Below are 14474 nucleotides of genomic sequence, written 5' to 3'. Positions count from 1 at the left end.
TTAAGACAAAAGGCCATGCTGTTTGGAGTGACAAAAAACGGCTTATGGAACCCAAAGTAATAAAGAACAGATTGATTCTATTCTTTTATAGATTGGTAATTCTTAGACTTTGCTGCACGATTGTTCTCCTGGGGAGTTATTAATATTACAAATTCCAATGCCTTGGTTGAGTCAATCTCTGAAAGTGGGACTCAAGCCCCAGTACTTTTTAAAACTTCCCAAGTAATTCCTAAATGCCACCAAGTTTGAGATCTAGTGATAGAAATGACTTTATCAACAACCTTTTTTTGGTTGTTTATTTGGTTTTTTTAGCCTAAGCCTTCTAGGGTGAGTTTTGGAACGGGCTTTTTATAATGATAGGGGTGGGTGTTGACTAAAGAACTTTCAGCCTTCTGGAAGCTCACCTTCTGTTCTCTGCACTAGTGAACTCAGTGTGGATGGAGGTATGCTTTCTCCCTTTCCCACAAACCTGGTAATATGACGCCAAGTCAATCACTCAACCATCTACGTTACCTAAGGTTTCCTGAACCTTGAGTGTTTTTATTACAGGAGCCCAAATGTTCTGAAAATCTTGATTATGTCTCTTAAGGGAGGGTAGTTATATGATTAATTACATGTGTCTCTTGAAATTATTTTTGCATTGTCTGAAACCCCCATGGAAAAGGAAGTCCATTCTTGGTGTACTTGCAGCTAGTAGAAGTAGCTCATTAAAATACAGGGGTTACTCAATTCCTGATAACTCACTATAGATTTTTTTTTTTTTTTCAGACAGGGTCTTGCTCACTCACCCAGGCTGGAGTGCAGTGGTGCTATCATAGCTCACTGTAACCTCAAAACCCAGGGCTCAAATGATCCTCCCACCTGAGCCTCCCAAGTAGCTGGGATTACAGTTGTGCACCACCATGCCTGGCCACTTTAAAGATTTTTTTAAGAGACAGGATCTCTCTATGTTGCCCAGGCTGGTCTCAAACTCCTGGCCTCAAGTGATCCTTCTGCCATGGCCTCCCAAAGCGCTAGGATTACAGGTGTGAGGCCACTGTCCCCAGCCACCTCACCATAGATTCTTTTCTTTTTTTAGACGGAGTCTCGTTTTTATTTTTCTTTTTCTTTTTTTTCTTTTTTTTTTTTTTTTTAAATTTATTTATTATTATTATACTCATAGGTGGGAACTGAACAATGAGATCACTTGGACTCAGGAAGGGGAACATCACACACCAGGGCCTATCATGGGGAGGGGGGAGGGGGGAGGGATTGCATTGGGAGTTATACCTGATGTAAATGACGAGTTGATGGGTGCAGCAGACCAACATGGCACAAGTATACATATGTAACAAACCTGCACGTTATGCACATGTACCCTACAACTTAAACCATAGATTCTTAGAGTTGGAAAGTATTTTCAAAATATTCTAGTGCCGTGGTTCTCAAAGTGCAGCATCAGCCTCACCTGGACTTGTTAGAAATGTACATGTTCAAGCTCCACCCCCAGATCTTCTGAGTCAGACACAGAGATGAGGGTGTGGGTGGTGGTGAGGGGCGGGCCCAGCATCTGTGTTTTAGGAAGTTCTTCTCTCTGGCTGCCCACCAAAATTTGAATTACTGCTGTTATTTCACCTTGTCAGAAACTGAGATACCTCAGTCCTGGCATCTGTCTCTGCATCATGGCCAGATCATCCTGACTTTTCTATGTGTCATGAATAACTGCCTTAAGAAAACACCCACCATCCTAAAATCATAAGGTATAAAGAAACCTTAAATGTTGTCTCATCTGACTCTCCCATTTCACAGATGAGAAAACTAAGGTCAATAGGGTGACATGAAGTCAATAAGATGTAGAGTCATTGGTGACATTGCTTTTGGTCTACTTATAACCAAACACTCCTCCTCCCACACTGGCCCACATTGCCTCTCCAGTTTCATGTGGACTTCTAGTATTTGGCATAAATCACATCAGTTAAAATGTCTAGGTTAATCGACAGGCAACTCTAGAAAAAGACCAACTATTTAAGAATTTTAATTCTTTAAAATTATTCCAAAATTCTTTAATTTCAAATTGGCTTGAATTTTATAACCATCTTTGTACATTTAATAGAAAAAAATCTCAGTGGTGTAAACTGCTGAGAAGAAAATTCACAGAACATGGGGACTACTCCTGGAACATAGGTTTCATCCCAACATCATGTAGATTAGGCACTAACAGTGCCTCAGAGGCACACACTGAAATTACATTTTCTTCAGATTTAGTTAAAAGGAAAAATGTGACAAGAAGCCTGTTTGTTGAATACTTTAAAATTTTATACTTGATGTAGTTGGTGATATTTACGTAATTTTGTCAGTGTTCAAAGACTGAATCTAATCCACATTTTCTGCAGAGCTTCATCTTTCAAAACATTGTAGCAATACACAGGGAACATTTAGCCAAGAAAACGAACGGAGAATGCACAGCTATTATCTACATACACACATACATGGAGCAGGCGTGTCCATGGATAATTTTTTTTTGTTTTTTTTATGGATTTTTTTGAGACGGAGTCTGGCTCTGTTGCCCAGGCTGGAGTGCAGTGGTGTGATCTCAGTGATTCTCCTGCCTCAGCCTCCTGAGTAGGTGGGACTACAGGCGTGCACCACTATGCCTGGCTAATTTTTGTATTTTTTTTCAATAGAGACCAGGTTTCGCCATGTTGGTCAGGCTGCTCTAGAACTCCTGACCTCAAGTGATCCTCTTGCCTCACCGTCCCAAAGTGCTGGGATTACATGCGTGAGCCACCATGCCTAGCCCATTGGATAGAAGTGTTTATTGGTTCCACACACCTACCATGTGCCAGGTATTATGATATGGTATGGGACACATATAGTTCCTATCTTCGAATGATCATGGAACAGTGGGGAAGTCAGGCAAGTGCTTCAGTAGACAATTATAAGAGCAGGTGGTGGAGTTAGAAGAGAGTACAATTGAGGTTAATGGAGCAGAAGGGCATTCTGAAGATCATGAAAGGGACATCAGTGCACACTAGATGGGAGCAGAAACCAGAGAAGGCTGCCTGGAGGAGGTGTCCTGTGAGCTACATTTCAAAGGATGGTAGATGTCTAGGTGAAGGGGAGTAGGGAGGAGGTTGTGCAGGGAGAGGGGCCAGTATATGCCAAGACATCAATGCTCATGTGCACATTGTTGATCACTGGGGCAGGACTGATCTATAAATCCCTATATATTTCCTTTGTGTGTATAAACATTAGCAATTTGGTTTCTTAGAGAATTTTGTATAGCAGTTTTAAAATATACATTTCGAAAAGCTCATTTTTTCCATTACAAAAGACTCAGATGTTTCCAAGAAAAGTTTCTCAGCTGAGCGGTCACCAGATCTTATGTTACCGAGAAAATGGAAAGATTTCCCCTAACCCCAGAAGTCAAACCAGCTTCCTCAATTTGAGACTGCACAAAACCAATTAATTTTTGCCCAGTGTGGATTTTCTTAATAATCGTATCTCAGACAAACCAATTCCTGTCCTAAGTGGATTCGAGCCACATTTCACTCTGAAAGTTGTGGGTCCATCTGGGAAATGTCTTTGTAGAGGAGAGAATTTTATAATAAGGTATTTTTGGTATTTCATTTACTAAATCTTCAGGGATATAGGTAAGAGAGCCTCTGTGCTGAACTGACTGCCCAACAGAATAAGGTTAGAGGGAATGAAATTATTTCATGCTGGCTGGCCTGCAACACATGCCTCTGAACGAAGCCATATACAGTCATGGGTTGCATAACGATGTTCTGGTCAACAACAGATAGCATATACAATGGTCGTCCCATAAGATTATAATACTTCATTTTTACTGTACTTGTCTAGGTTTAAACATATTTAGATATGCACAAATACTCACCATTGTGTTCCAGTTGCCTTCAGCATTCAGTACAGGAACATGCTGTGCAAGTTCGTAGACTAGGAGCAATAGGGTATATCATATAGCTTGGGTGTGTAGTAGGCTACACCATTTGGTTTGTGTATGTACACTCTATGATGTTCACATGACAAATTGCCTAACAACACATTTCTCAAGACATGTCTCCATTGTTATATATGGATATATATAATCTCCATTGTTATATATACATGACTGTATATATAACGATGTTTTCTTTAAAAGCATTTTCAGGAGCGGCCAGGCGCAGAAATAGCTTAATTTGTGAGCAATGATAATGATAGCTAATATCATGATCATACTTTCCAGAGCCCCTGCACATCATGTTTGATCTTCACAGTGAGTGGAACAGACACTACGATCTCCATTTGACAGATGAGGAAATTAAACCTTAGAGCTATCAGATTTCAAAGGTGAAGAGACCTTGAAGATCCTTTCATCCAGCTTTCTCATTTTACAAAAAAAAACTCCCTGAGATCCAGGGAAACGAACTGACCTAGGATCCCACAGGGAGTAAATAAGGGCTGTTGGGCCAGGCCTGGGTTTTCTGATTTCTAGCTCCCTGATTTTGTACTCCATCATACTGTTCTCCATCTTCAGTGTGTTAGAGGAAACTTGGTAGGTTATGCATTCGTTCTTAAGGAGAAATCTTGTTGATATCAGTCCTATGTGCTATTTTATAAACACACACATGTGGAAAAAGTCCCTTATTTTCCTGTTTTTTTTCTATATGTAGATACAGACGGACACATACAGACAGATACACACACCGCATGTGGATGTCACTGGGGAAATGAGGGTGGGATTGGACTTAGCAGAGTCTCAAAGGGGACTTCAACTTTGTCTGTCAAATATTCTTTCATTAAAAAATTTTGAAGCAAAATGCCATCACAGTAGCATTTGTTCATTTTGGATAATGGGCACTGAATTCATAGGTGTTTGTTTTCCTGTTCATATTTCTGTATTTTACAATTTTCAAAAGAAAACCAAATATGGATATTAAAAATAAATTCTCACCTACAATACCATACCCTTATTTTATAAAATTAAAGCATATTTTAAAGAAAGAAAAATGGTTCAGAAGGAAGGAAAGAAAACTATACTATGGTTCTCATTAGTTAAGTTGACATTAATCCTCTCTTTGCTTTAAGTCTTTCCTGTGATGACACTAGCAGAATGTGTATCATTTTCTCTGCATTTGCTGCAGGATCAGTTCTTTTTGGCAGGTTTTGAGTCCTTCTAATAAGTCCAGCAGGAAAAGCAGGCCTCTTGTGTCAGTTCTAAACCCACCAGCTGCCCCATTGTGACTGCATAGTCCCCTGGCTGTGAGAATATGCTCTGCCTGATAAACAACGTACACAGCATGATGGACTGAAAGCCCAGGGATCTGGTACCAAACATGTTAGTTAAACTCATGCCCGAAGGAAGTAGGCCCAGAAACATGATTTGTGGAGCTCCCTTTAATGAATGTGTAAACAGAGGATAGAATATTGACCTTACAGTTTAAAAACCCTCCTTCAAGTCCCAGTCAAGTCCCTTATTCACTGGATGACCTCACACGTTCATCTGATCTTTCTTCGTTTCAGTCTTCGTACTATAGACTGGAAATGGTCATATTTGACTTAGCTGTCCATATGGCTGTTCTGGAGATGAGACAGCTAATGAAGTGAGAACACTTATTAACACACCGACTGAAAAACACAAAACAAAAGAGAGATGAGATGATAGGATTATTATTGCTGTTATGAATCAGTCCAAGAGGTGTCATGGTGATATGAATCATCATATGGTAATGTCATGGCTAAGGGCCAAACACAGAATAGCAGCATTGACCCAGCAGTCTCAAAATTAGTCACAGAGGCCAAGCTACTGAAGACCCAGCAGCCCTATTGTTATCAAGAAAGAGCACTATCCAAAAAGTGTGTGGCCTCATCTTCTCCTTGCAAAGAGGAAATTCATCTGGTATATGTTGATAGGCATGTATCCCACCACTGCCACTCCTTCAGTCCTGAGGACAGAGGCAGCCTGCATTCTAGTCCCAGCTCTTCTCTGTCTCGGTGTGTGACTTGGGCTGATTCACAGAGGATGCCAACTTCGTTGGCTTTTGCAGTTTTTTGTTTGGGTTTGTTTTGTGTGTTTGTTTTTTGTTTTGTTTTGTTTTGTTTTTGTCTGTAGAATGAGTGAGTTAAACTAAATTGTCTCTAAGGCCTCACCTTGCTCTTCAAATTTGTGATCACTAGCTGGAGTTTGAACTTTAGCCCCAGTATGACTGTTGTGTTATCATTGTCATCTTTGTAACCTGGCATTCAGGGACGTCCCTCTCTAGTTCATATCCTGACCTAGCTTCTGAAAGCATTATAGCGGAGTTGAGAATTTTTGATCTAGGAAAGATAAATATTAAAAGGAAATTCCCACCTACAATACCATAAATAAGGAATATTTTAAAGAAAAATGGTTCAGAAGGAAGGAAAACTATAATGTAGGTCTTGTTAGTTAAGTTGACATTAATCCTCTCTTTGCTTTAAGTCTCTCCTGTGTTGACACTAGCGGAATGTGTCATAAAGGCATGGAAAGATCATAAATTCTCAACTCTACTCTAAAGATGTGACCGTGAGCATTGCATTTTTTTGGCCACATCTTTATAGTGTTGTCATACCTAGAAAACATTTTCTTGCCTGGTCATGAGCTCTCTCACCTCGATTACTTTCTATATTTTAGCACAAAAGAAGAAATGGCACATTCGCCACTCAGCCAGTTGCACTGGAAGTGAATTTAAATTCCTGCACTGGTTATCTTGGAAGATATTGTGCTTATTGCAAATGTGGCCGGTTGCATGAGTTTAGGCACTACCGTGCTCTGGGCTGTGGTTCTTGGTTCCTGCTTCTGGGTGACTGGACAGTAGCAGGAGAGAGTCTGCTGATACATCTATGCACATTCACTCTACTGCGTTTCAGCTGTGCCCTTGTTATTCCACAGCCCCTTAAGTCCCGGTTCACCAAGCAGATGTTAAGACTCTCTTGGATCCCTCAAACCCCATCCCCCATGCCTGCTCCCTCCTCTCTCAGCAGTTATCCACTCCTTATCTTCTAATCCTCTTTTCTCCCTACGATGATGATAGTGACCCTGTAGCTCCAACTACTGGGTCCTCACAGTCAGTCCACTCCTGCAGAGGAAACTGGAGGGTGACCAGGAACCTTCGAGTCAATGTGGACCACAGAAAGGAACCATCTTTAAAAGCTGGTTAAATGCTGGTGGTTTATGTAGACTGGCTTTCTTTAAGCAAATAAAGGAAATGCATTGCCTCATGTCCAGCAAAGTCCAGGGTGGATTCAGGAGAAGCTGGCTCAAGGCATTCCTAGGAGGTCATCAAGGAGCTGCCTGTACCTCTGTCTTCAGGCCAGCATCTTCTGACTTGGCTTTATTCTCAAGCAGGCTGTCATTAAGTGATGGCTTAACAACAATTTAGCAACCGTGGCATGACAGAGAATCATGCCTGATAGCTCCAGCAAAGTATCAGAGAGTCTTCCCCCTTGAGCCAATCACTGCAGCCAGAGGGATGTGGTTCTTGGACTAGCCAGATCTGAGACATATTGCATGGGCCCCTATTTGTGCAGAATTTGCCCCTGACTACATTCCCAGAGGGTCTTTGGATGTTTGGTTAGATGGTCTGTACTCCGGGGGGATCAATTCATACCAGCAAGATCCAATCAGCCCCTACACCTACCACCGCCTCTCTAGTGGAAGTTGCTTTTGCATCTAATTGTCTTGGGAACTGTGCTGGTTTTCTCTTGCTGCTGTAAGAAATTGCCACAAATTTAGTGGCTTATAATAACATACATTTATTATCTTACAGTTCTTGAGGTCAGAAGTCCAAAACCAGCCTCACTGGACTACAGTCAAGGTGTTAGTTCCTTCTGGAGGCTTAAAGGGACAATCTGTTTCCTTGTCTTTTCTAGTTTCTAAGAGGCTACCTGCATTTCTTTGGCTCATGTCCCCTTCCTCCATCTTCAAAGCCAGCGGCAAAGCATCTTCTCTCCTCTCTGACTTCTGTTTCCATCCTTATATCTTCTCACTGACTCTGATCCTCCTGCTTCCATCTTAGAAGGACTCTTGTGATTACATTGGGCATACCAAATTCAGAAATTCAGATAATCAAGATCTTTAATTCAATCACATCTCCAAAGTCCCCTTTACCATGTAAGACAACATATTTACAGCCTCTGTGGGTTAGAATGTGGACATTTTCAGGGCATCATTATTCAGCCTACTGCAGGGATTATCCACTCTATTTAAAAACCTGGACTTAGACAGAGAAAGAGTAGACTGAAGCTCCTGCACTGGAGTGGGGAATTGTAGATAGTCCTCTAGGAAGGTGACTTTGTACCTGCTTATAGGTTTAGTTATTCACAACAGCAATATTTATTTGCTTCTTGGGTGTATTTAGATTGTCCTTTTTGAGCTTTTTGTGGGTTTTTCTCCACAGAATTGTGTACTCATAAAAGAGGTATCCATATTGCCTCAAAGCCACCAGGTTCTGATGAGCCATACCCATTATCTTCTTTCTTCATTTTGTTCACGGCAATTACTTTGTGCCCATCAAGTGGGAGGCAGTGTGCTGAGGAAATACAAGATTCTCCAAGACATACTCCTTTCTCTTGTGGAACTTATGTCTAATGGAGTAGAAAGGCACGCACGCAATTATTTTTAACCCAAGGCGCAGGATGTGCTAAGTGATATAAAAGTGACAAACTAAGGAGTGTGGGAAGACAGCAGGAGACATCAGTTCCAGCTTCCAGGGGTGTCAGATTATGCCCCCCAATTCTTGGTTCAGAAATATGATCACTATATGCACCTGAATTTCAGGTTATTAACTATTGCAGGCTAAGAATTTTAGGGCTTTAAAAAATAGTATGATGTGTTTTTTCTTCTTTGTCTAGGGTGTTTGGATCAAAACAGGTGCTCAGCTCTGATGATTCATGTGAAATCACTTCTACTCAAGGTTGACTAAAGTTGAGAATGATGAAAATTTTCCAGTCAAAGCAAAAGTTAGGAAGAAAACCTGGTTAGTTTTCTTATTTTTTGCAGAATCTGAATGGATTAACTTCTGTAACCTGGGTCATACTCTGAAAAGGACAGGTTTCCCATGGCTGACCTGCAAATACCCAGTGTGGCTGGCTTTCCTAGTCGAAAAGCTAGCTCTTCCTCACATGTCCTTTCAGGGGCAAAGGGGAATCTCTACTAAGAGCTCTCTCCTGCCCAGAATGCAATTTTAGAAAATACAGCTGACTTCTCTGGGAAAAACAAAACCAACCTTGTCTTACTCTGGTCATGGAAACCAACTTGGCACCTCATTATCGCCTTGTTAGCAAGAACAGGCTGCATGATGGACAAACCTGGGAGGAAGAGTTGGCCCAGTGTGGCCAGGGTTTTCAGTTAAGCTTAATTGCTCTTCTAAAGCTCAGCTACTTAATATTACACAAGTCGAAATTTATCGTCAGACTCTTGATCATCCATTCTCCTCTTCCTTCCGTATTCGTGCCTACATAGATATCGGTGCCTCCCCATTCTGCTGCTGTTGAATTTGTGGTGGGTCACCAAAGGGCCCCCAAGGCTTGTTTGCAACCAGCTCGACTCCCCAAAGGAGAACAGGGCTGTAACTACCTTTAGCTTTGAGCGCCCTCTTCCCCCATATTTTAAAATGCAGCTAGCTGGTGCTGCCCTTGGAGCATAGCAGGGCTGCTGGCTGGGGAAGGTGGTGCCTTTTTAACATCTTATAGGCAATTTTTGATTTTTCATACAAATGGGAAAGAATAACAAAGGTATTTTATCTGGCTCTCAAATGTGCTTTGTACTTACGTTTCAATGTGGGTGTGCCTGACGTTCTGGGAACACCCTTCCAACAAGACAGTGTGGCAGCTTATGTCACTTGCCCTTTTCCTCCTCACCTGAGCTAGTCCCCCGCCTAAGTGTCCAACAACAGATGAACAGATCTCCTTTTTGTTTCATTATCGTTGGATTTTTACTGTACAGAACCTGTGACAGTAGAGACTAAGGTGTCCCAGTTATGCAAATGTCTACCCTGTACTGCCTAAGCATGCTTATTGTACAGCATGCATTGTCCATGGCAACCCCAATTTCCAATTTTCCAGTCCCCTTCTCCCCATTCAAATGTCCTAGAATTCCAGTTTATCAACATCCTGAACATATTTCCTGATGACACCCACTTTTCAGAGGGGAATTTAAAACCTGGAAAATATGGTCTTAACCAAAGATTCCCTGCCTGCCTGTGGTAACCACATATCCCAGACGTTCTGGGAAAGTCTTTCCAGTTTCCAGATCATGCACACTGATTTTTGGTCCAGAAACCACTATAACCAACCAATATAGGTCACATGAAAGACACATGTCAGACAGACACCCTTTGTGCAGTAACATTCGGTGAGAGTCTACTATTGCCCACTACTTCAAATTCAGATTTTTTTACTTGTAATTTTTTGGTTATTCCTTATGCTAGTTGAGTTTGAGAGCTCAGTTGAAGGGAACTGTGATATTGTGAGATTTGGTCTTCATCAGGTTTCCTAGCATACAACTCCAAAAGTCTTTGGAATCACATAAATATCTTTTTGTATGCTAATGAGTTGACAAATGTCTGGCAGCCCCTTAGGTATCGTTAGGATGGGATCTGGTTACTGGAAAGACCACGGCAGCATGGAAGGATTGGGACTTTCAGCCCCACCCCCAACCTCAGGGAAGGTGAATGCCGCTGAAGGTAGAGTTGATCACCAATGGCCAATGATTTAATCAATTATGCCTGTGCAATGAAACCTCCATAAAAACTCAGAAAGGACTGGGACATGTGGAGGTTCCTGGAGAGGGGGGTGCCTGAGAGGTCGTGGGAGTTCTGCACCCCTTCCCACACACTTTGCCCCGTGCACCTCTTCCATCTGGTATTCACTGGCATCCTTTGTCATTTATCCCTTCTAATAAACCAGTAAAACTAAGCAAGTCCCTGAGTTCTGGGAGCCTCTCTAGCAAGTTAGTCTAACTCTGATTTACAGCCAGTTGGTCAGAAGTACAAGTAAAACAAGCTGGGGCTTGTGATTGACATCCAAGTGGGGGACAGTCTTGTGGGGCTGAGCCATCAACCTGTGGGATCTGACACTTTCTCCAGGTAGTGTCAGAATTGAACTGGAGGACACCCAGCTGGGGTCCACAGCAGAACTGGTTGCTTGCTTGGTGTGTGGAGAAAACCTCCCACACATCTAGTGTCAGAAATGATTCGTGTTGTGAGAGTATAGGAGATGCTGAGTTTGTTTGTGCCTGTATTCAGACAGGAAGACAATTCATGTTGCTTTTGGATGTGAAATGAGGACAAGGATGAAACAGTGTTTGGCACAAATGTAAACACGATCCACTGTGTAGGCAATTGTGAAGCCTGCCTTTTTCACTTAACATTAGAGCATATAGATTTTCTCATGTCATTAAAGTGGTTTTGTTTTTGTTTTTTGTAACAGAGACTTTGGCAAATTCAAGATAATGTTTACCATTGGCAATGATGGGGAAGGGTGAGGTGGGGAAAGCAGGTAACCAAGGGAGATTTATCGTGTTGGAATGTTCTCTGTCTTAAACTTGGTGCTGGGTACTCTTTTTTGAATGTCCTAAATGTTACATAATAAAGTAGAAATTTAAACACCAAGTTTAATGGTTACTTAATATTTTATTATGTTGGTGTACCATAATTTCCTCAGTTCAAATCCCATCTCCCTATTGTTGGATATTTGTAATTTTCAACTTTGGACTCTTAAATAATATAGTATTAAGCATCTTTGGGTATCAAATTTTATCTTCATTTGAGCTCCTTTTCTCAGTTTAGATTTATATAATTGAATTCCAGGGTCAAAGAATATGTCTATAATAAATGCATTTTGTTAGACTATCTTTTAACAAAGCTATATGCGTTGATTATCACTGACATTGTGCCTATTCTACTCTCTCTCCAACACAGTGTCATTTTTAAAAAATTGCTATTTTGCTAGACGAATATTTATTTCGAATGGTTTTAGTTTATGTTTCTACTTGCCAGTGAAATTGAACGTTCTGTCATATAATTTTTCCATTGGAGTTTTTTTCAAATGAGTATGTGTAAGCACAGGTTTTTGCAGATTCACTTGTATGTGGGACCTGTGTGGGAAGGTCTTGTTTATGTGGGGGCGGGGACCACAGATAACAAACAACAGCCCCTTGCCCCCCTCACTGAAAACGAGCTGTGCATCTAGACCTCTGTCTTCCTGCAGTGCCGCCAAGCTCCTGGACAAGAACCCGTTCTCGGTCAGTAACCCGAACCCTCTGCTTCCTTCACCTGCCAGTCTCCAACTGGCTCAACTGCAGGCCCAGCTCACCCTCCACCGGCTGAAGCTGGCACAGACAGCTGTCACCAACAACACTGCGGCCGCCACAGTCCTGAACCAAGTCCTCTCCAAAGTGGCCATGTCCCAGCCTCTCTTCAATCAACTGAGGCATCCATCTGTGATCAACGCCCCCCACGGCCATGCTGGGGTGCCCCAACATGCTGTAACCATACCCAGTACCCGGTTTCCCTCTAATGCAATTGCCTTTTCACCCCCCAGCCAGACACGAGGTCCTGGACCCTCCATGAACCTTCCCAACCAGCCCCCCAATGCCATGGTGATGCATCCTTTCACTGGGGTAATGCCTCAGACCCCTGGCCAGCCAGCAGTCATCTTGGGCATTGGCAAGACTGGGCCTGCTCCAGCTACAACAGGATTCTATGAGTATGGCAAAGCCAGCTCTGGCCAGACATATGGCCCTGAAACAGATGGTCAGCCCGGCTTCCTGGCGGCCTCGGCCTCAACCTCGGGCAGCGTGACCTATGAAGGGCACTACAGCCACACAGGGCAGGATGGTCAAGCTGCCTTTTCCAAAGATTTTTACGGACCCAACTCCCAAGGTTCACATGTGGCTGGCGGATTTCCAGCTGAACAGGCTGGGGGCCTGAAAAGCGAGGTCGGGCCACTGCTGCAGGGCACGAACAGCCAATGGGAGAGCCCCCATGGATTCTCTGGCCAAAGCAAGCCTGATCTCACAGCAGGTCCCATGTGGCCTCCACCCCCCAACCAGCCCTATGAGCTGTATGACCCCGAGGAACCAACCTCAGACAGGACACCTCCTTCCTTCGGGGGTCGGCTTAACAACAGCAAACAGGGTTTTATCGGTGCTGGGCGGAGGGCCAAGGAGGAACAAGCGTTGCTCTCTGTGCGGCCCCTGCAGGCTCACGAGCTGAACGACTTTCACGGTGTGGCCCCCCTCCACTTGCCACATATCTGTAGCATCTGTGACAAGAAGGTGTTTGATTTGAAGGTGAGTTGTCCAAGACAGGCTGGGAGCCACAGCTAGAAGCCTGGGCAGGCCTTTCCCCACGACCCAACTCACGCTGCCAGTGGGCAAGGAACTTTTGCATTGGGGTAACAGAATTTTGCCATCAGTATTCTTGACTAAAATCATAGGTATTAGGACCCAAAGGAATTTCAGAAATGTATCAGGACCAGTCCCTTGCTTGAAGGTGAGTCAGAAATTCTTACACACTTTTTATAGATGAGAAAGCTGAGACTGAGTAGGGGAGCAAAGGACCCCATCTGGGTTGCAGAGAAGGGGCTCAGGAACTCGAGTTTCCTGCCCTCTTATGGAGCGCTTCTCCCCTGTGGTATACCTAAAAGCTACTGCCCCTTGAGTACCCATATTGTAGTGAGTTAGAAAGGAAAAAAAACAGAATTTTGGATCAGGGGAAACAGATTAATTCCCCCTTGGAACCAAGACAAGTTATAGAGAGCCTCAGGTTCCTCATCAGCAAAATGGAGATAGAGCCTCATGACACCTTCCCGGTGGTTGGAAAATGCCTTGAGTTGCTGCACACAGAGATGTATGATAGTATAATTTCCCCCCAAAAAATGTATTGCAGGTGCAGTGAAATATTTTGAAGCAACAAAAATTATAACAATTACCATATATTAAACCCTTTCTGTGTGCCAACAGTAACTCTTATGAGGCAGATATTATTATGATTTTCATTTTACAGATGAGAAAACTGAGGCCCAGAGAGATGAAATGACTTTCTCAGCCCCTTCCTCCTGCCACCTCCCCAGCTTGAAAGTGGCAGAGTGGAGATTCAAATGTGGGCCTGACCCTTCCAGAACCTGCACCATTTAAGCACTGGGCTGCCCTGCCTCCCATCTCTTATCCTGTCCAAAAGCATAATAATGTCCTTGCAGAGTGTGAGTCACACTGCAGCATGTCATTCACCTCTATTTGGGTCACATCATCCAAATGCATCCCTGTGACCCAGATGGGACATGCCCTCTGACCTCCAGTCTTGGGAGGGGGCTAGCTGACACTGGGAGGTGCTCAAGGATTTTGTCTCTCATGAACCTTTTCTAAGGCTTTGTAAGTCACTGTGAGTCTACCTGCCAGATTCTCCCAACTGGATATGAAATAGATGGGGTCTTCCTGGGGGAAAGGAGAAGGGGTGGGAGGTGGGAGGTAG

At 43.0% G+C, this 14474-nt stretch overlaps 1 protein-coding gene across 3 annotated transcripts in view; it reads left to right on the top strand.

Annotated features, from left to right (window-relative positions):
• Positions 1-14474, top strand: part of RBM20 (RNA binding motif protein 20) — a 194860-nt gene that overhangs the window by 123522 nt on the left and 56864 nt on the right. For 2 of the 3 annotated variants that reach the window (XM_003904250.5, XM_031652590.1), the window contains exon 2: positions 12211-13294. In XM_003904250.5, the coding sequence (XP_003904299.3) occupies positions 12211-13294 (1084 nt within the window). Of the gene's footprint in view, positions 1-2691; positions 13295-14474 lie in introns of those variants that run through there. The other variant, XM_031652591.1, reaches the window with a different exon arrangement.

The sequence above is a fragment of the Papio anubis genome, chromosome 11 (assembly GCF_008728515.1).
Source record: "Papio anubis isolate 15944 chromosome 11, Panubis1.0, whole genome shotgun sequence".
NCBI lineage: Eukaryota > Metazoa > Chordata > Mammalia > Primates > Cercopithecidae > Papio > Papio anubis.
Note: the sequence above shows the minus strand (reverse complement) of the source record. Positions and strands in the feature narration are given on the sequence as shown.